The 23,449-nt window shown below is 42.5% G+C and overlaps 1 protein-coding gene across 1 annotated transcript in view; it reads left to right on the forward strand.

The window, feature by feature from the left end:
- VSTM2B (V-set and transmembrane domain containing 2B) overlaps positions 1 to 21,081 on the forward strand; it is a 28,541-nt gene extending 7,460 nt beyond the window's left edge. The window contains 1 exon segment of the mRNA XM_059824952.1: positions 20,917 to 21,081. Within this exon segment, the coding sequence (XP_059680935.1) occupies positions 20,917 to 21,005 (89 nt within the window). The 3' untranslated portion in view covers positions 21,006 to 21,081.
- The last annotated feature ends 2,368 nt before the right edge of the window (positions 21,082 to 23,449 follow it).

The raw sequence follows: 23,449 nt of genomic DNA on the forward strand, positions 1-23,449 counted from the left end.
TAATACATGTGCTTCCTTATCCTATTTTGAGCTCTGTAACACACACACAGATAAGTACTTGAACCAAATCTGTGTGTAGTAATTGAATCATCTAATACATTTACTCTCAAAAGTCTTTAGCATTTCTAAGTCTTCTCATTGTACATGGTGATATTTCCTCTACAAAAGCAGAAATGTGCTCAAACAATGGATTTGCCATCAGTGATTAAGAAACACCCTCATTTAATACACTGGAGAGCTCTGCCTAAAAGCTGATGGCATGGCACTAGCCACAGTGTCCTGCATGAATTGGGTTCTAATCCTATCTTCCTTGCAATAGAAATCTTCCCAGTATGTTCAGTGTAGTAAGATAGGGCCTCCATGTGCTTGTATTCCAATAAATGTGGTTATAGATCAAATGCTGCTTTCAGATGTGCCTGCAGGGCTCTTGACTTCAGTTGGAGTCCCAGTCACACACCGTGGAAAAATGTGATTCTTCACATCTTCTAGTTGAACTGAAACATGAACTTCCTAGAACAAATGTATCTGCTACTGAGATTCTCTAAAGAGCATACAGTCTCATCTGACAAACCAGGTATAAATAGAAAATCCATAGTTTTGGACATGTAATCTGAAATTGTATTTGGTAGAAATTTGTGATCAGCGTTATAGTATATAAGGGATTAGATCCAATGTAACAGAAAAATTGCCCAATATGCCAGAAGTATTAGCTACTCAAACAGAATTTTATCTGTAATGTTTAAACTACCATATAAAAACTTAGTCTCACGAGTAAGGTAGAATGAAGTGGAGACTGAGAACATGTTACTTAGGCTGCAAGGAGGTGAAGATCTGCTGGTAAAAGCATGGGTTTTAATACTATCAGCAAAGTTGTTGTCCATATGGTTCTAAATGAAAATAAAATTTAGCTTTCAGTTTAAATACTTATATGCAAATGGAATCTTCTGCTGTAGGGAAGAAATCAGGGTGAGCAAGTGAAAGAGTGCATGTAGTGTTAATGTGTTTGGAAGTATTCCTAGTTTTTACTGGGTAAGTAGGAGGGATGTAGGAGCATCACTGAGCAAGACACATAGTGTCTCTGTCCCAGAAAGTTTGTAGTCCAAGTGGATGAGACGGCTAAATGGCAGGAGGAGCAATGACTGACTTTGAGCGTGTGGCAGCAGTGAAATTAAATATGAAAACAAAATTTCAGATCTCTTAGGTCTGGTGCTTTAGTCATGAGACTTTGTCATCTGATAGGTGAAGTAATAAACAAGGATCTTCATACTGACCTTCTGGAAGGCAAACTGGCTGTATTACATCCTACCAAACGGTCTTCAAAATGAGTGCCTGTGTATTGGCTTGGGGGCAAATTTTAGTTTAACTTCTGAACAGAATGTAGACCAGACATTGCAACTTCCAAATTCCCTTTTATTTGTTTGATCTCTAGCCTCAAAGCTCTGAAGTGAAAGCTTTAAATAAAATAAACAAAGATGGGAGTGTGAAACAAGAAACTCTGCTTTATTATGCTTAGAGTGCTCTAGGAAGGACACAGAGACTCATATGTTATGCAGAGATGAAGTGTTAACAGTAAGGAAGAAAATAAGTCTTTACTTCACACCTATGCCCCTCTCCCCCCCACAAAGCCTTTTATGTCTGAGGCAGAAGGAAGTCTGCTTGTGGGCTACATGGCCTGAGATAATAATTCTGCAGTCCCTGTGCATGTGCAGCTCATGGTGATGCTCGTAAGAGCAGTACATGCACAAAGTCTAGCTGTGGCAACCTCCCTCGAGGCAGGAGACCATGTGGGAGAGTGTTAGATCTCCATTGTGTACTGGAAAGCAAAAGGTATTTTTTTGCAGCTTAGAGACAGGAAAGTAAATGAACACACTATTTTCTTGAGCGTAATGAGCTGTGGCTCGTTAGAGGGCCTCTCTTTGGAGTGGCTGTGGTTGAGTTTCGATTAACTTTGGGTAAGGGTTTGGGTCTAGGCCTCTCCTGGCTTTGTCAGAATTTGAATGACTCTGCATGCTAGTTTGAGAAACAGCCAGTGGAGCTCGTTTATCTTTGATAGATGAACATTACACAAAATAGCAAGAAAGGAAAGTCTCTCTATGTTGCTGTTCAGCTTAGGCTCCCTACCTTTCCAACTTGGTAATGTCTGGGTCTCCTTCACTCCCCCTGTGCTTTTTATGAGACCATATATGAGCTCACATTTTGTTGTTATTTGTAATTAAATGCAACCCGGGTCACATCACATTTTCCTTTACATTAAATAAAGTAGCAAGACAGAGGCCATAACTGAATTATCAGGCTGACCTCCTAAATGTCACTGGATAATAAACATGCAAAAAGAATTCTCATTAAATACACATCACTAGCACTTTAATATCTAGGCAAATTAGACTGCTTTGGGGACAAGTGAGGTCAAATATCTTCTTTTGTGTGTGTGTAATACGGATTAATTCTTGAACTGGACAAAAGCACGAACTGCAATACTGTGTCACCTCATTACATAGGGCAGAAACAAGCTGTGCCGGGGTGTTTTTGTACTGTGGAAATGCAATTTATTTGAGTAACCTCCTTTGAGCAGTTCTTGCTTGTTCCCTGGAGGACAGACAAAACTGTACTAACCTATTCTACTAAAGCCTGTGCAGTGTCCTTGAAGAAATCTGAATATTATTTGAACTTCTTTAATATCTTTAAGTTATTGATGAAAAAATGTTCTAAAAAAATATTGCTGAACACAATGAAAGGGGTATTGCAGGTCTTTGTAATGAATGTGGAAGCTGTACCTAATGTTGGTCTAGATTTCTATATGAGAGTGATTCATTAGTGAGTGAAAATTAGAAATTTGTATGATGGAAGGCTGAGTGTACCCATGTGTCTTTGTGCATGAACAAACAGCATTTGGGGCAGGAATATACATATACTGCTAGTTCTTTATATACAGTTTCAATAGATACTTTGCAAAACAGAGTCTTAGTTTGCAGTACCAGCTAATGTAGTCTGCATATTTCACAAGAGTCAGATAATTGGTAGGTATTCCCCACCTCTGTCACACTGATGCAGCTTTACAGATTTATAAAGTAACACTTGAACTGTGTTGCGAATTATATAGTTGCCTAATACTCTAAGTGGTGTACTTCGAAGTCATAGCAGAAAGAAATGTCAAGACAATCTTACTGGTACTAGCTTTGAGAGGATAGTAATAGTGGTGGTCTGTAGTTGGAAAGCAAGCATGAAGTAGCATCTGCTGGGAAATGAATCTTACAGTAGTCCTGTGAAGAAGGCGTTTCTTCTTTACATAACAGAGCCTGACAGGACTGTGCTGGTAGTAAGAGAGGTTTGGTTTGGGCTTTGATTTAGCTTTGCTAAAGCAGTGAGAATGCTGGCAGGTTCACTATTGCTGTTTACGATGTGTTTTTTTAAAATTAGATAATGGCAGAGCAGTCCCATATGTCAATAATAAACAGTTCAAGTAGGTTTGTATTGGAAAAAATGGGGTTGTCAGGAGAATGGTATTATTTGTCACAACAGCGGTTAACAACCGAGTATTTTATATTGCTAGGCTGTTATCAGTTGGGAGGCAATTTTATTAGCTGGAAAGAAGAGCAGTTTGGCAGAGCAGCAACTGTGCTCTGTGGAGAAGTCAGTGTGATCGCAGCGCGCAGATCGTTGTGCCACGACTGGAGAAGGGAGCTGTGCTAACGAAGCTTAGGCAGGATGTCAAGTAGTTGCCTAATACCTGGTCTTACCCTGCATTTGCATGGTTGCGGCTAGGAAGCAGAGCATCCGTGTTGTGTGTGCTAGGAGTGGCTGCTAACTTCAAAATGAGGCAGAGCACAGTTAGTAAGTCCTCCAATGGACATCGTCTTCTATGTCTGTTGTTTTATTGGTCGTGTGTAAAATTTACCAAACTGGTATAATTAGAACTACTTTACTACTTTATAAATTTTAAAATCGACGTTTCAATCCGAATCCCTCTCACGCCAGGGAGCTGGAGATGCCACATGTAAAGAGGGCACTGAGGAATATCCCGTGACCGCAGGTTTTCTGAATAACCCCTTGCTGGCTTATTCTGTAAGGTTTGGCCTCCCTTAGATCTAGGCCATGACAATGTCTTTAGTTAGCTAATGTCTAGCAAATATCAATCATTGGAAACGTTTGGGCGGTCTGCATACTTGTAGGTCACTCCCAAAATGTCACTGTTTGTTTATAGCAAAAAGGTGATCCCTTCTTTATGTAAATCACAGGCTCTGCTTTTTTTCAGGCACATGCTCTCAATACACCCGTTTTCCTTGTGTCATCATGTATTCTGCTAATGCACTTAGCTCTATTCTTCAAGTATGGACAGGATAGGGTTATTTTTCAAAAAAATCCTTAGATAATCTGCACTTGGATCTGCTTAACTTTACTAATTCTGATTGGAGTGATAATTACAACTACATTGGCAATTTGCTCCTAATCCTGATCAAGTGAAAAATACTCTAAAAGGCAGTGAAGTGAGAACTACAGTGTTGTCTTCTTTACTTCTGGGTTGCAAATATTTAGAGCTTGTATCAATTACAAAATGTGAAATCTGTGGTTCAATCCAGTGTAACTTTTATTGCAAGTCTTTTCCTATGGAATTGTGTGACTGTATCTAGCTTGCCTGGTTTTCGCAATGTCGCTTTAGTCCTCCTGCTTATCATGAAAAACTTGAGAATATGGCTGAGACTCACTTCAAAGCTCAGTAACTGAAACCCTGCTACCAGCATTCTTCACTGCCTCATGATTTGGGTAGTTGGAGTTGTGCTTTTTGCAGTTTGTGTGTATCAATATGCTGTGGGCTTGCTCACATAGTAGTACTGAAGAGGGACATGTAGGGCTGGATGCTCATTTACCACCTGAACTATCACTAATGTAGTCAGTTATTTTTTTATATGTTTTAGTTCAAAATTAATTTTCCACCAAATCACATTACAAAGAATTTTGTATCTCTCATTATTCAACTGTCAAGGAGTGAATTAATGGTGCTTGGCTTTGTTAAGTTAGTTTTAGATCATGGGACTGCAGAAAATTCTGGAAATGAAACAAATCCATACCTGCATGTTTTGGGTCTCTTTAATAAGGTATTTGCTGAGGAGAGATCATCTCACAGATACCAAAGCAGAAATCTGTTTATGGGAACGTACTATAAAGTAGAGACCAGCTGCAGGTCTCAAAAGAGGACAGTTACTGGCTTATTTAAATGCAGACCAATATAAAGTATTGAAGCTCTAAAATCTATACAGAATGAATGACTCTTTTTAAGTATTCAGGATGCGTTCCTATTCTACATGGACACTGTCTATAGCAGTGTTTCCTTTTGGAGCTTGTTAGAAATTAGTGTTGGTGTTTTCTTGAGGCATGTCTTGGTGTTTTCTTGAAGTTTTTCTTTAATTTCTCCAAGAGTGGATATTTGGAGTCGTTGGGCAGTTTATTTGGCTGTCTCCAGTGTAGGGCAGATCCCAAGGGCAGCTGCTCGAGGGTCCGGCTCCATGTGAATCAGCTCAGCTGCTGCTCTGCTGAGCTTTCCGGAGGCACCACCTTCTTTCAATACAGCAGTTCTCATAGTCAAATGTAGCATTTGGAAGAAGTGGAGTGAGGCTTTCAGTAAGACTGCTGACTGCTCTATACATCTTTGGCTACCACAGAAGGGAAGTAGGGATATTGAGAGAAAATGTACCACCTGTTCCCTGTATTGTGTGTCCCTACTTCTTGTAACTGTAGTGGGAGATGAGTTTTCACCAGCCTATTGACAATGAAACTGCGTATTTCTCTGGTAACCTAAAAAGTAGAAATATTTTTGATAAAGGTAGAAGTATTTCTTGCTCTCTACCTGGTAAGGACTTCCATACATTCACAAATCCATTAGTTTAACTACCCCTCTTTGTGTTTGTTAGTAGCTGTGTTTAATACAAAAATGTCTTGCCATGCAGACATGCAGCAACTGCCAGACTGGATCAGATCAATTGTCCATCTAATCCTGTAGCTTATGTCTTATAATGTCTTTACAATCCAGGAGAAAAAGGGAAGAGCCTCCATAGAGGATGATTGAGCACTGGACTGATCCGTGTACCATATGCATGTTTGGAAGGGATTGTCAGTCCTAGTATTTTGAGAACAATTTGGCCTTAATAAGTCTCAGTTGAAATGAGCTCTAATGTGATCAGAAATCCACCTCAATAATTGCAAGTGCCTTAAGAAACATATACCCAACTCCTCTACCAATTCCTGCATCTGTCCTGTCCCACAGCCACTCACACAGACTGACTTCCAGCAAAGCACTGCAGTACTTTAGAAAATCAACACTGCAGAAGGGATCTTTCTCTTTTCTTAGCTTCATATCAGAATGAAAGTTTTCTTTCTGCATTACTTTCTTTCCTTGCATGGCTACACCTCCCTCTCCTTGCCATCCAATTTCTTTGTTTTCTAATCTGTCCATAACTATATGAGGTACCTGACCTCAAAGTGGGGGTTAAGTATGTCGGTTGAAATGTGCTGGGAGCTAGAAGATGCTGCTTCTCAAGAAAACAAGGTTCCGCTGGTCTCCTTAACAGATCTGTCATGCCTGTCAATATGCAGCAATTCCCATGCCTTCTTGCTACCCGTGCTGTGGTTTACCACTAAAACACCAGTTTTCTGTCCTAGACGGGCTTTTTCAGATGTCACTTCAAGAACAATCAAAATTAAGAACCAGGCTGCTACAAAGAATTGGATTTTTTTGAAATACACATACTTATTTTTCCACCTATGCTGGAAATTTGCATCATGCTGCCTTGTATGCAGCCTCTGTAGAGTTATCAAGCTTTAAATTCTACCTTACCTCTACGTTCAGTCACATGAGTTCAGCCCAGCATGTAAATAGATACAGGTATGGGCAAGTCAAACATGGTCATTTCAGAAGTACTAAATACTCCAAATGCAAAGGGAATCTTGTTTGAAATACTAAAACCTGTTGAGTTTCCAAAATTAGGATAGGAGTGGCTTTCAGTTACCCTTGTTACACAGTGTTTTGGCAATTCACTTCTAAATATAGGCCTGAACATAGCAGTGCATGTCTTAAGAGAGAAGGTAGACAAATGGTGAAACTCAGGTGTAACTGAGAAGACCTAAAATGATGATACAGTTTTACAAAACTCTGGCCAGTGTCTTTGGGCCCGTAAAACTGGTTTCAATTTCCTGGAGAGTTTGAGGCTATGGTGTTGATAAAGAAAGTGAAATGTGGGCATTTTCAAGAAGAAGGCTGTGGAGGGCAATGCTGATAGTTTCACCCAGCTGCATGAGAAGATGTACTCTTGACCTTAAAAACCTTTATGGCATGGATGAAGGAAGAAAGCCGGATCACTAGCTTATATCTGCACGGTTGTGTAGAAATAGATACACATGCTGACTTCTATGAGGCATTTTTTTTCAGATTAGTTATGGAAAGCTGTTCCAAAATTCAGCAAATCATAAATAAAAATGTGTAGTGGGTAGAAAACTAATTTTGTCATCATACCTTCTAGGCAGGTTCAGTGGTGAGCAGATCCCATCTAGTTGCTTACAAATACGTGGGAACTCACCATTGCCAAAATTAGCAACACCAAAAGGCAGCTCAGGAGCTGTTTCTAGTTGTGCCTAGGCATGATGATCCACAGCCAGCTGAAAGCCAGGAGCAATGGGGACCCCATAGTTTAGTATTTTTGCATAGATTTCCATAGTACCACATACTTTTTTTAACAAGAGCACCTCACGTTACATGCAGCGCTCTTGGGTTTAGCTGGGAGAGTGTGCTAAAGTTAGCACAGGCTCTGGGTACACTTCTGCATGCCATCCTGGAGAATTAGCACTTAGTGAGGAGTAGGAAGTTTAAGGCACTGGTTAAAAGCCTTTTAAAAAAACCCGATAGCAAAGATGCAGTGTGTGAATTGTGCTGTAGGTGTTTAAGAGTGGAAGAAGAATATATCCAGCTTATAAGATCAGGTCTCAGACTGTGGAGTAATTCTAATGTGGTGTAGCTTATTATCTCTTCAGTTCAGTAAGTGTATAGTGACTTTAGTAATTGTGTCTTTTTAATTAAAAACTTCTAAGAAGCTCTTAGATCTGAAGTTTGGTAAATTCCCTTCAATTCAGTGGAAGTGCTCCAAATGTATGTCAGTGAGAGAGAATTTGTTTTATCTAGGATGTTATTGCCTGTAATGATCCTTGACCAACAACCCACATAAAACCCTATTTTTTCCATAGATACGAGATAGTAGGAGCAGTTTTTCCAAGAATGTGTCTCAAGCACAGTCTAAAGTTTCTGGATTGAGAGGATAAATCAATCTCTATGGCCAGTTTGATCCCTCACCTCTTAATGAAATGCCAGGCTTGAGAGTTTTAATTGAATATTGTTCTGTAAGGGAACAGTCTGAGGCTAACAGGTCACTGCATAAAAGCCACTACAGAGAAATGTCTTGTGATACTGCCAACCGGGGTCCCAGCTCCATCATGAATAGGCAGTCAAATTTTGGTGTTACCTTATCTTTCAAGGAAAATAGACGACTGATGTTGTTCAGCTTTTTATTATATGGGGCACTGCATTTTGCCACCACCTCAGACAGAAACATCAGGGAACTTCTCAGATTCATTCTGGGAAGGAAAATAGGAAACTGCTGGAAACTGTGCTTTTTGGCCATTGGTTAAATATAGCTTGTAAAAGAATCATCCCATTTTTTCCATGTGTCACAAGCCACTTCGTTAATTAATGATTGTTTTCAATTGGATGAACTGTTCTAAGTCAAACTTTGATGAATGCTTGCACGAAACAAATTATTAAATAGAAAACTACAGTAAAACATTATTATGTTGTAAATCGAAAAGAAGGATGAGTGATGCCAGAGAGCAATTCACCATACACAAACAGAACAATTTGTTATTGTTCTGCTTAGTGGTAGACTTTCCTTCTAAGCCATGTGCATATAAATAATTTAAAAGCAAAATTGTAAATCTGTGTAGTGATAAATAAGCTTACAATAACAAAACATCAAATGAATATTCAAAATATAAATATTTTCTCGTAAGTGTCTGTAAGTAACTGTGTAAGCCTGATTTAAAGTCTCTGGCTAGAAACTCTCTGTTCTCAAATCTGGGTCTACCGCATGTCCAGATCCTTGTGGTCAAGACCACATTCTGTTTGTTTACATCTACAAATATAGCAATTTATTAAGTAAAAGTCAAGACTTCCACTACTGCAGTAAAAGCAGGCTTGAGGACACCAAGTCTAGCTTGTTTATAAACAATACTAACTATAATGAAAAGGGTTTGGGTTAACTAAACAGGGAGAAATTACTGGAAATTATATTTTTGTGTCTGCTTATGTTCAGAGGGAGGAGAATTCTGAAGTTCTGTGCATCTGCTTCTACTGCCTGAAGTCTTAGAACAGAATAACACTGAATCAGTATGAAAAAAAAGCTTGTATTTGGTGTTCAGAAAGAATAATTGCTTTCAAATTTTTTTTTAAATATATTTTACTTAACTGCTAAGATTCTGTTAACAGACTCTGAACTCATGTTCTGCTGTCAAATGAAGAAGATGGAGAACGTAGGTTAAAAACAATGCAATTTCTACAAGAGCAAAAGACAAAAAATTTGGACTGTTGCATTAACTCACAGTCCTGCACTGAGATTTAAACTAAAACTAGTACATAAAGGTAAAACTGGTGTAGGAATGATGTTTTTACTGCATGGAGTTGTGATAAATACTGCTTTCCATTCAAAACAGGAACAATCCTGTGGTTGTAAGAGCACTTGAGCTACAAGAGCCCCTTTCTCCAGGTTGAGTTCCTCAGCGTTTCCAGGGGGATTTCCCCCTTACAAAAGTGCAGCTTTCTTTTTGAGTAACTGGCAGCATCTCCTCAAATTCGAGTCCTGTTCATTGAAAGAACGGGTTCAGCCCTGGCAGGAAAATATGGGTTCTCACTACCCTCAGGTTTGAGTATAATAAATACCCAAGGCCAGATCTTCACTGCAGTGGTGGGCAGGTGTGGAATTGGCACGAATTCGGCACCTGTGAGCTGTGGGCAGCTGCCAGGAGTGTTGGCGGCTGCCAGGCTGCCCTTGCCATCCCCGGGCACCGGGGACCGCGATAGCACATGGGGACCATCCTGGGCTGGCGTTCTTGCAGCTGTGCCATGTCCCAGAAGCGAGAAAAGCCATCTGACAGCTTGGAAATGGGGATGTGCTGACTGGAAGTATGGGTCCGTTGTGCCAGTGACTGCGATTTGTGAATAAGCAGTGTGTCTTCAGATACCACGTAGCATGTCAGGCACAGAGATGGATAGAAAATGGGGGATTACCTTCCGCCTTCCCAGTCAGCAAGGTGTTTTCTCTTGCTGGTGTAGGTAGATTTGTTGTTAGGGTTTTAGTCTTGCTAAAACTGTAGGGTATAATATATTTGTGAATTGACTGCATATTTTTAAGGGAACAGTGGGACTTGCTGGAGGAGGGAGGTCCCTGAGGCTGGGGAATGGCTGTCACAGCCCTGTTTGCTCCCAGGCTGGCACAGAAGCTGGGAAGTCTGGCAGGGTTGGCATCACCACAGGCAGAGCTCCCGCTGCCCTCACCCTTTCAGCACAGCGAAGGGGATTGCTTATCCTGCCTGCAGGTCTCTAGGGGCAGACCCTCCTTGCACCTCGGCTCCGCAGGTTCCTGGGCAGGGAAGGCAAGTCCGAGCTTGCGAGCTCCTGCATTGCTGCCTCAGAGCAGCAAGAATGTTCGGGGCTATCTGTTCCGTGTGCTGGCCAGGAACCTGAGCTTTAGCAGCTGTTGTGCACTTTCCTGCACGCACTTTTAGTGTCTTTTTGCAAGAATTTAATGAGTTACTCTTTTAGTTACCTGAGTTAATTGTGTTTGTAATGATTTTCAGCTTTAAAAAGAAAAATCCTGTATTCATCTTAATGCCTTGCTGTTGCTATGTAGGCAATCCTTAGCCACATGTTTGTGCATGCAAGGATTTAATTAAAACCTTAATAACTAAATAATCTCCACACAGTCTAGGCATCTATGAGATAGCACTATGGGGACATTTCTTGAGTTCCTCAATTGCACACCACGTTACTATGAACTATTTTTTTATATTGGATAATAATACTGTAGCTTTGCTGGTGAGGTGTATATAGATTACGAGGCAGCCCAAGAGCAGTGGTTTACTCAGGAACTGTTTGAGGTATTTCCCTTGATCATGCCACAACTGAGAGAGACTCATATCTCCTACAGACCCAGACTAAAGTATTTGCATTAGGGTGTCTGAAGCGAGTTTCTGAAATAGAAGTGGCCTGATTCCTTTTTCAGAGCGCGCGCGCACACACACTTACTTTTTGAAAGCTTTCACGCTTTGTAAAGTGGCTCTGACAGTCACTTTCTGTCGGAAGGTAATCGGATTTTCTAAGCGCAGATTGGAAAGTGCGTCCCGGAGTAATGACACTTTTCAATGTGAATATGATCATTCTCCTTTATTTGCGACAAGCATCAAGCTTATATAGTTTACAATGTGTTCACGCGAATCACAGTGTTTAGTGATTGGTTAACTAGCATTGTCCACGCGCTGATTATGCTTTGCTGATTGGCTCACGCTTCTTGGCTTAGTTCTGCAAAACTTCAACTTAGTTTCGCTTTTTCTGCTTGCACAGCTGCTTGCTCAGCTGCTTGTAGTTGCCTTTCTTCCTGCTTGCTCAGCAGCGTGGAGCATGAGTTGCTCAGCTCCAAAGCACTATGGCCTCGTTCAGCTAACCATTCCTCCACAATTCCCCCTTCTTTCTTTTGAGCAAGCCATGCTTGGTCAATAGTTTTCATAATTGTTCGTTTAACACAGCTAAATACAATACAAAAGCCTAAACATAGCAATAATAGTATAATTAAAATGCGTAAACCTTCCTTTATTAAACCTATCAGCCATTGTGGTAGCGCTCCAAATAATTTTGTAAGCCAATCGTCTAAAAACCCATGCTCCTGCTGAATTTTTCCCGTGTGATCTTTCAACCACTGTATTTGTTTATGCACTGAAGCCCCATGATCGGATAAATTAAAACAGCACATTCCTTCAAAATCTTCACAACCATGTCCCTGGGCCAACAGCAAAAAGTCAATCGCTGCTCTGTCTTGTAAAATAGCATGCCGTAAACTATTTTGATCTTCAAGCAAGGTTTCTAGCACTTTTGTAGTTACATTCGCCTGTTTCTCTGCCCAACAGGCTAGCTTCCCTAGCTCATTTAATGCTCTACCTGCAGCAGCCCCAGGAATAAGGAAAGAAAGAAACGCCTTTTCCGTCAAACTTGGCAACGTTACCTTATCATTACAGTCAGGGGGTAAGCCTGAAACACTTCGCCTTTTTCGGACCCCTGTATTACTACTTGAAACGTTTTTCCACCAATCCTCCCCAGGGGCTAAAAGAGCCAGTTTCCCTAAATAGCATGGACCTCCAAAAGCGTTGGCGGGGATTCCTTGCCAGGCTCTGTCTCCACATATTAAAAACACCTCCGGGGGTAGAGCTTTTGGGGTACCATTATTCCATATATGTAAACGAGATCCCAGGGTCTCAGCGCCAGCGGCCCCTAATCCCTGTCTGCTGCTATCATTGGTACCACAAAAATCGCCTGCGTCTTGATAGTTATATTGGCGAGCATGCGGTGTGATGTTGGTCCATCCCGTCCAGTTCTGCTGCCTATAATAGTTTATGACCTGTCTGTCCTGGGCCCCCTATTATAAAACAGGTTTGGGTCCAGTTCTGAGAGGTGTTACCAATACGTAGAGAGCCTAACAAGTCTAATTCCTGAGGGTCCCATGGTAAGGTTTTGTTTAGCCTGTTGATTAAGAGCGCTGAACAATTGCTTACGGCGGTCACATTCGAGCAGTCGCCTGTACTATAGTTACCAAAACTGCTGTACTGAAACCCAGGTACTCCTATTAAACAAGTTCGAAAAGGCTCAGTAGCGGAGGCCAATGATAAACAAAATGATGTTTTGCCAGTCCTATTTGCCCACGTTACCCCTAAGTTTTCTCGCGGTTTAATGGTATGCAATGTATAGGTCCCCTTTATTACTGTTAATAAGAAAATTGTATTCCAGATTATGATTGGCCACCAAACACTCATACCTTTCGAACTCATTACGTTAGTCTATTCTATTTATTACCCTCGTACTTCTTTTTCCAAGCAAATCGTTTCTCACATCTCCTTTTCGTCTCTTCCCATCGATCTTTGGGAACTTTTCAAATTTCTGGTACCAGATTCTTATTTTTACATTCCACAGCTAATAAACAAAGGTCTTTAGCTCTATCATATGTCAAGCTAATCCAGCTATTAGCATCATTAACATAGGCAAGCGTCAAAGCTACTGCGTGACCTGTAATTAACAAAATCTTATGTGTGTCTAACTCTTGTTGGTAACATGAATCACAACACCTTTGGGCATAGTTAAGCCGCACCCACCATTTCCTTTCACAGGTATAACACTGACATAATACCCAAGGGCGACACCGTTTGCAATTCTCACAACACACTTGATCTCTGTTAATATATTGCAAAATGTTCATAATTCGTAACCACCGTAGGTTATATGTTGTTGGGTTCCATCTGCGAGGTGGATGTTGCAGCTTTCACTGCTCTGCTTGGCACCCAAAGTGGTCCGTTATCTGTAGAAACACACATATAACCTCTACCATTAAAAATTACAGAAACAGGTCCTTTCCATACACCGGTGGCAGGGTCCCGGTACATTACCTTAAAACCTGGTATAGTAGTTTGCTGGTTAAACTTTAAATTCTGGTGATGAATTATTATGGGCGGTTCTTCTTTGTCCCCCATTAAACATAAGTAATTCAGCGTAAATAACACTTTATCTAACCTCACCTTGGGGTCCATTTCTTCATTCTTCTGCTTTTTTAGATAATCCTTAAGAACATGATGCGTACGTTCTATCATACTTTGCCCTGTTGGGGAGTGTGGTATACCGGTGATATGTTTAACTCCCCAGGTCATTAGAAATGACCTCAGTTTTGCACTCGTATAGGCTGGACCGTTGTCAGTTTTTATTTGTTCTGGTACTCCCAACGCAGCAAAACAAGCGAGGAGATGTTTACACACCTGTTGAGCCTTTTCCCCTGGCAGCGCTGTGGCCCACACCACCTTAGAAAAGGTGTCCACGGTAACGTGTACATACTTAAGACGTCCAAATTCTGGGATATGAGTGACATCTATTTGCCAGAGCTCTAAGGCCTTGAGGCCCTTTGGATTTACCCCAAGCCCGATGCCCGGGCCATGATTGCCACATCGCGGGCATGACTGAATAATAGAGCGAGCCTCATTATCCGACAATCCATATTGTCGTCTTAACCCCTTTGCATTATGGTGAAACATTTCATGGGCTTGTCTGGCCTGTTGAAATTTACTCATTGGTGGCATGTGGCTCACAGCGCTGACCAGGTTGTCAGCTAACTGGTTACCTTGCCCTAGCCCTAGATTCCATTGATGACTGCGTATATGAATGACAGCACACGGTGCAGTTCTTTGGGAAATTATTGACCGCAAACGGATAAACAAGATGCCTAATTGTGGGTTTTTTGATTCCCTAATCAAGGCGTCTTGGATTCGGGACACTACACCCACCACATACAAGGAATCTGTTACCACATTTATCGGCTTATCCAACCAGTGTCCTAGAGCCCATATCACCGCACTTAACTCTAAAGTCTGCAAGGTATCTTCTACTTTTCCTTCTAAAAGATGCCTTTTCCACTGCGTGGCTTCCTGCCAAACGCAAACAGCCTGTTTGGTTCGTTTCCCTGCATCTGTATATACTGTTATTCCTTCAGGGATTGGATCCTTTACTACCTTAGGCCTTTCCAGCCACTTATTTCTTGCTATAACTTGCCATAACTTCCCTGATGGTTGCTGCGAATGGACATTACCAGCGAATCCCAATAACGCTTCTTGAATGGGTAAAGAATTCTGCAGCCACCATTCTAGGTCTACCGCACTGATAGGTACACTGATGTCATTGGGCTCTCGTCCTGTTAATTCCAGGACCCGCGACCGGCCCTTCCTGATTAATTCTCCTATTGCTTCTGGCCGCGATTGTATGCTAAACACCGGCTGCACCCGCAAAAAGATCCATTCTAAAACGTTAAAAAATGTGGAATTCTTTTGAAGTCTTTTTGGGTTCTGATTCTTAGGCATCACTTTCAATCCTTGCTCCTGTCCCTTGTCAGTGGCACGGTTATCCCCCTTCAATTCCCCCTTTTTGTTTTGCCACTGACAAATGACAGCAAACGGAGAGTCGCTGAAATTACAAAGTAACAGGGAGATTGGCAGTTCCAAGATGCGTCGCGCTGACCATGCGGTGGATAATTTGTCTATTATACGTTGAAGTTGCACATGGTGCTCTTTTGTCACTGTAATGCCCGCCGCTGGGTTTGTTCCCCGGAGTAGCTCTACTAAAGGCTGGATATCAGCATTAGAAATACCGGCACAGTTCCAGATCCACTGTATATCTCCTAAGACTGTTTGTACGTCTTTCAACGTCTTCAGAGGAGTGTCCAGTGTTAGTTTCTGAGGTCTAATTTTTGCATCCTCAATTGTCCATCCCAAGTATTTCCAAGGGGCTGACTTTTGAACCTTTTCTGGAGCTATTACAAGTCCTTTTTCTTCCAATATTTTAGTCATCTGCTGTATGTGGGCTCCTGTGAACGGCTGTTCCTAACAACACAAGATACCGTCCATGTAATGATAAATGATGGTATTAGGCCACCTTTTCCGCAATGGTTTCAGTGCCCATGAGACATACATCTGACAAAGTGTAGGTGAGTTCTTCATTCCTTGTGGTAAAACAACCCATTCATAACGCTCCGAGGGTTCTGCTTTATTAATCGACGGTATCGAAAACGCAAACCGTTGTGTATCTTGTGCATGTAATGGAATGGTAAAAAAGCAGTCTTTAAGATCGACTATTAACACATGCCATTCTGCTGGCAGCATAGATGGCGAAGGCATCCCAGGTTGCAATGCTCCCATAGGTAGCATTTGAGCATTTATCTTCCTGAGGTCATGTAGTAGCCTCCATTTCCCATTTTTCTTTGGAATAACAAAAACAGGAGTATTCCATGGACTCACTGAGGGTTTAATGTGCCCAAAATCCAATTGTTCAGCTACTAATTGTTTCATTATTTGCAACCGCTCTTCAGTCATGGGCCACTGGTCAACCCATACAGGCTCATTTGAGAGCCATGTAAGTGGAGGGTTGGGCGATTGCTCTCCAGTGGCCATCTCTAAAAATGCGCAGTGGTTAACACAGCTCCTATTTGACTCAAAACATCTCTGCCTATCAAAGCTTCTAGCCCTCCGGGAAGTGGCATGACATGTACTCTCATGTTCACTCGCTGTCCTTCAGAAAAACTTATTTGCACTGGCTTCCTGCTCATGTATGAAGTGGATTGACCACCAACCCCAGCAATCGAGGCTTTTGATATTATAAGTTCCCAATCTTTAGGCCATACTGAATGGTTAACGATGGTCACATCAGCTCCCGTATCTAACATGGCTTGGATTTTTATCACCGATTCTCCCTGTTGAAAGACAACATGCTCTACAGGTCTTTGGCTTAATTTGGTAGTGAAACACACTGCTGGCCCGGTAGAGCCGAAACCGCTGTCACCTCTTTGGGTTTGACTTACTGATCGGGTTAAAATAGGGCTTTCAAAAGCTAATATCTGAGCAATTCTACTACCTTTCGGCACAAACAAGGGAGGACTTAACGTATAAGCCATAATATGAATTTGCCCTGTAAAGTCTGCATCAATTACCCCTGGTATGACAATAAGTCCCTTTATTCCTGCTGAGGACCGCCCCAATAACAGACCTCCTATCCTCCCGCCCCTTATAGTAAGGGGACCGTCTGCATTGCTTGGAATTTTACAGACTTCGGTATCAGTCAATGTAACATCTATTGTTGTTTCCAGGTCAACCCCCAGGCTTTCTGGGGTGGCTGGCCCATGTTTAGCAAAGAATCCGGGCGGTTGTGTTGTGGAGAAGACACTTATTTCTGCAGGCGACCCCCCTTCGCGCTCCTTTTGGAGTTTCCCAAGTAACAAGCTCGGGTAGCATGGGTATTCTTTTGGCATTTATCACACCATACAGCGGTACGACAATTACGTTTGCTATGCCCTTGTTCCCCACAACGGTAACACATTCCACGGAATGGCACGGCTCTAGGGGGGGTCCTTGACTGTACAGCTGCCGCCAGGGGCTGAACTACTTCCTTTACGGCCGCCTGTAAAGTTGCAGCCATAGCTTCATTTTGCTTTCTGGCTCGAGTACGTTCAACCCGGGTAATCATTTCTTCCACCCCAGCCCCCTTTGGCAATGTAGCCAGTATACTCTTTGTAGCATTATTAGCGTTGTCAAACGTCAATATGCAAAACATTTGCTGTTTATTTTCTTCCCCCAAATCAGGGTGGTTCATAACCGCCTCCCACAGTCGGTCAATAAAGTGACTATACTGTTCTGTAGCCCCCTGTTGTATAGTACCAGAAGATGGTGCCCCAGACCCTGGCAAGCTCAAAAACGCATCCAGTGCAAGCCTAGCAGACAGTCGTAACATCTCTACCGAGAATTGCAATTGGACCTGTTGATCTCCATATGGCCCTGACCCTAGGAGCATCTCAGCTGTCACCCCATACAAAGGATCCCCTAGCTGTTGATGTTGGGCCGCAGCGGCCGCAGCTCGATGAGACCAAGAGGATCCCCAAAGTAAAAACTGGGTGGGTGTCAAAAGCAGCCTCATTAAACTTTGGCAATCATGTGGGCACATAAGATCGGCAGAAAAAATCCATGTTACGATTTGTCGCGACGCCTCAGACTTTACCCCGTATTGTGTAATGGTGCTTTTTGCCTGTTGTAAAATTTTCCAATCATGCGGCTCCCATTTTGCTGTTCCATTTTCATGCACCACAGGAAAAGCTGCAGGCCCCAGGCTAGAGGCAACCCCCCATTGTCCTTCCAATATCACGTCTCGTACAATACCGCTCCAACGGCCAGGACGAGTCATACTATTATGTCCGGAGAGATTGGGAGGCAGGATTGTTCCTGCTTGTGATTTTCCTGTCTGCATAACTAGCTCCAGGTCTTTCAATCTTTTTTCCACACTCTGCAGAAGTTTAGAAATATCTGGTACAGTCTTTTTTATATCATCAGACGGTGGCGTACTTGGCCCTGATGAATCTTTTGAGGGTGGCAAGGGCGGGTAAAGAGGTGGGACCGATGGCGGATAAGAAGGTGGAGCCGACGGAACACAACAGGATTCCCCACCCTGTGGGTTGGGCGGTTGTAGTCCTGCCTCCTTTCTTAACTGTGTTCCTTCCGCATTGGAGTCAGACTGCAGCTGTATCCTCGAATCGGGAACTTCCGGATCTTTACCATAGGCGACAGAGGAGATACCCCCCGTGCGCGAGTCAGCCGCATGCTGTTCTGCCAGATTTTTTACCTCCTCTACAGTCTTACATATGGGCCCCGACATTCCCTTGACCGCCGGTAAGCCAAAAAATCGGGCAACAGGTCCCACTTTATTCTCAGCGCGCTTGGGCAGATCGGGGGCAGACTCTGGGGCAAGCATCTGCGCTGCAGCGCACGCGATCTCTCGTTCTGCCTTCATAGCCTTTAATGTGTCTAGTACAATCCGCCACAGCTCCCTCACGGATTTGATTTCTTTTTCAGTCTTTTCATCTCCATCGATAAGTTTGTCCCACATCGAATTCCCCACTTCACGCCACTCGGACACCGAAAATATAGTATGAGTGTCCTTAAAGTGCCCTAAACACTGTCCCAGCTTAATTAATTTACAAAGCTGTTTCACCGTTGTCTCAACTCCTCTCTTAGAGAGTATACTCGCGAGCAACGTAGCAGCTGCCTCACTTTCCATGATAGCAGCTCTTCCCTGGGAGGCAGGTGGCCAGTCTGCTCCGCTGTCTTGCCCCGGGCACTTATGGGGCAGCGCGTCTCCCAGTCGCTGTTTTCCCAATCCCTTCTTATAATGCGCTTACCGCATTCTTGAAGAGTTGCGCCATAACCATCCTCTGCTACCAGATGTCGGAAGGTGATCGGATTTTCTAAGCGCAGATTGGAAAGTGCGTCCCAGAGTAATGACACTTTTCAATGTGAATATGATCATTCTCCTTTATTTGCGACAAGCATCAAGCTTATATAGTTTACAATGTGTTCACGCGAATCACAGTGTTTAGTGATTGGTTAACTAGCATTGTCCACGCGCTGATTATGCTTTGCTGATTGGCTCACGCTTCTTGGCTTAGTTCTGCAAAACTTCAACTTAGTTTCGCTTTTTCTGCTTGCACAGCTGCTTGCTCAGCTGCTTGTAGTTGCCTTTCTTCCTGCTTGCTCAGCAGCGTGTAGCATGAGTTGCTCAGCTCCAAAGCACTATGGCCTCGTTCAGCTAACCATTCCTCCACAACTTTCCTGGTGGCTGTCAGTATTTTGGGCACTGATTACTCCTGTATGTAGGATGTTCAGCGCTGATGAAGCCTCTCCCCAGCTGCCTCTGTGCACTCCATCTGCAGGGCAAAGCTCTGGCTGGGCTCCTGCTTTCGCATTTACCCCTGTGGAAACGTCCCACGGCCACGTGAGACATCAGTCACGGATGTGCAGCCCGGTATTATCATGTTACAGTGTTGGTGGCAACTGCACACGCTAGGCAATGTCATGGCTTTAGAAAGGTGTCACCCATTGACACTTGGGACCCAAACAGTGTTCGTGTGGGCTCAGCAGGGGCTTGGGGAATGAAAGGCAGTAATCTCTTGCCCTGCAGCAATGCCGTAGGCTGCACCAGGACAGCAGAACTTCTCCATAGGAAGGGGCTATTCTCACCCTTGCCCAGCAGTAGAGCGGGGACCTGTTTCAGAGCTGGAGCAGCCCCAGAGCTCCATGCTGTGCCAGCGTGTCCTGCTCTCCTGGCAGAGTATGGCCAATGGACCTCGGCCCCATGGCTCAGCCCTCCCACACAAGGGATAGGGGCTGGACCATGGTGGCACACAGTAAATTCCTCTTTTTGGCACAGGTAACTAGAAAATTAAAAACCTGAACAGCTATCTTAGTGTAAGTGGATACAAGGCAGGGAGAGCCTTGTTAGCTGTAGTATGGACATGGGTGGCACTTCTCGCTGTGAGCAAAGCCGTCGGTGACTGCCCCTGCCCAGGGAAAGCTGCGTCCTCCCTCTACAGCTGTAAGGTCACAGGCACCTGCTTTCCTGTGATGGCATTACATACCTACCCCTGCAGCCCTATATCGTGCTTCATAAGCTTACCTCATAGAGGCGGGAGCGGTCTTGCCCTCCCTGGGTTTGGAAGAAATGACTGTAACAGATGTGTTCCACATCTGACCTCTGTTTTTCTGTAGCTCCTGTGCACATTTTTAATTTAAAATTCTGCTCTTTCCTATAAAAGGTAAAGAAGATGTCAAGGTCTTGCTGTTCCCATTCCAAATGAAATGGGTTCATGTCCTGTTAATCAAGGAGTACAGCTGCAGCATTTGTCATTTCCCTTTAAAGTAATGGGTGGTTGATACCTGTCATTTCTCAAGAAACTATATACCAGATTAAGGTGTATTTATAGAAATCTCAATTGCTGGTAACTTGGCTGAAGCCAAGTTTAGGCATACCATTAGTAACGCATAATGAAATGACCTAAGTGGAGTTAGATTTGGGAGGGGGAAGAGAAAGCTATTTGAGTTGGATAGCTTGAGGATGCTGTTTTACTATTAAAATTAAGCTTCTGACCCCTGGCTCTGAAGTGATAAAAATAAATCTTCCTATATTGCTCTCCTGCATTTGATCTTCTGTATTGGAAAAGATAAAGAATAAAATCTCCTTCTCTCCCTTGTCTTTTTCTTTTTTAGGTACAGGACCTATTTATGCTACAGACCCACTCCTATATATGTTCCTGTTAATACTGCATAAGCTTGTACGTTTATTAGTAAACCACTGACAGACTACTTCCTCCATTCCTCCTCAGCCAAACGAAAAGGAACCTGTTTAAAAATAGAACAAACCCCTGACAAAAAAATACCTACAAAGATGGACAGAAAGAGACTGAAAGAAGCATGATGAAAACCATATTTTTGGGGATGCCACAGAAAGTAAACCACATAGAATAATGCATCTAGTTTCCAGACTCTATGGTGTAAAGCCCTGCTCTGTGCATGGCACTTATGATTTCTCTATTTTAATGTAATATTTTTTCTTTTCTAAACCTTTCCTCTGACTCTTCATTTTGCACGAACTGTTGAGCAGTTATCTTTATGACAATATGTAAAGATGTTGGGTCAAAGCCCTTCCTAAGAAAGGAAATATTTTTAGTAGATTATTGTGTTTAGGTTTATTTTGGAGTTCCTTTTTCTTTTTTAATTAAATTATTTCTTTTGGAGACATTTTAATTAAAAAGGTACATCTTACCATAATTAATATTCACTGTCAATAATATTTATTTTTAAATGAAGATTGGAAACAAGGTAAGACATTTGTTTATAAACTGTATTGTATATTGCTGAATAACAGTTGAATAAAAAGATTTTGAAATAAAGTTTTTACAGATGTGTGTGCCTTTCCCTGTGTCCTGAAGCTCCCTGAGAAGGCTTCACAGCTGTGTCTGTTCCCTACCTTGTCACAGCACAGAGAATTGAGGAAAGGTGCATCACAAACAAAACAAAACTGAAATCAGTTATTTATTACACACCCCCATGTATTGCCAAACCCCACAGCGCAACATGCTGACATCTAGTCACAAGCTACAGCTGCGTTTTCCTGTGGTAACACCAGTTATCTCTGGGCAGTTAATGCAAGATCTAGTCAGATGGACAGTGTGACAGTGTGGAGCATTCAAGGTAAGTTGCTTTGGTTTTCTCCAGGCCTCTTTGAAAAAAGATGAATCAACCAGTGGAAAATAAAAATAAAAATGAATCAACCTGGAATGTTGTATTCCCCAGACCTGTTCCAATGTTTGTTTAAAATATATTCAGATTTTTAAAATTACATAATTGTGTCACTTGTCTTACCAAGTGAGCTTTCCTCTAGTGAAGCAAAAGGCTTTTTTACAGTAAATACAGCAGTTACTTTTCTGTTCCAAAATGCTTGTTTTTTTAAGTGAGATAATAGGATGGCTTGGTAAAGAAACACGACCACCTTTAGCTGAATTTAGTGAAGTACTTTGAAATTTCACATGTCTGACTGTGATTCTTATCCTTTCATTTGCGTAGCACTGTAGAAAGGACCTTAATTGTGGAAATGGTAAAGTGACAGCTACAGCACCAGCAGGACTCTGTCGGCAGAAGCTGTGGAGCAAAAGCAGGACGTGCCGTCGCCTCACCTCGTACCTGAGTCGTCTTCTAGAAGGAGGGTAGGAAGGGATTTTCAATTTCTCAGATGGTCAGAATTTGCTTTTTCTAGGATGCCAGTAATAGTGAGGGATTTGTGCCACTCACATCTCACTAGGTGTGAGACCAAAACACAACTGTCTTTCAAAATGCTACTACACTGTGGTAATAAAAGCCCTTGTGTCCTAGGGCAAACTCACCATGGGGATCCAAAGGTGGTAAAATCTTTGTAAGACTATTCATCCCCTTAATGCTAGCTGTAGTATCCCACGGATTGGGGAATAATCTATAATCATCCTACACAAAGCAGAACTGCTCTTTGGAAGGACTTGGGGGAGGTGGTGGTTGCAAGCCTGGAAGTGCATCAGAGCATGAGATGCTGAAGAGCATGGTCCTTGGCTTCCATATGCGCGTGGGAGGGTGAGTCTTTTATAATGTGAAAGGAAAAGACAGGTGGAAAAAAAGATTTGAATGTCAGACCATGCCTAAATTAATACTGGCATTCATGTCTGGGAACTTGTTCAAGGACAATTATTCAGTGCAGAGGTATGTGTGGAGTCTGTAATGCCACGAGAGTGCTAATCCTTTGAGTAATGGCTGGTCATGGAAGTCAAACCTGCCTGGGTTTGAACTGTGGGTCCGCTGGCAAGCTCAGAATCATCACTGCTGCTTTTTCTCAAGTACAGTGAATGTTTCTCAGTGACTCGTCTTCCTTCTAAGGGAGAGAACCAAAACAAATTTTTCCACAAGAGGAAGAAAATCTGCCTAAATTTATCTAACTAAATAGCTGACGCTTGAAGCAGTGGACCGTGTCTATCTAGGAGCAGTTATGCTTCTATTTCAACTTCAGCCATACCTCAGCATGGTCTCTTAGTAAATAGATCATCTGCTTTGCTGTGATACTTTTATTTCATCACTTATAGAGTACATTATGTCTTCAGTTGCATACTGTGTGGTTTGCAGAAAACATGGGAGGAAATACATAATCTTGCATTTGTCCTTCCCTTTGTACTGTAGCCTGTTACCTGCACAGGGATGTGGCAGCAACTGGTAGTTTTGT

Source organism: Gavia stellata, chromosome 15 (assembly GCF_030936135.1).
Source record: "Gavia stellata isolate bGavSte3 chromosome 15, bGavSte3.hap2, whole genome shotgun sequence".
Lineage (NCBI taxonomy): Eukaryota > Metazoa > Chordata > Aves > Gaviiformes > Gaviidae > Gavia > Gavia stellata.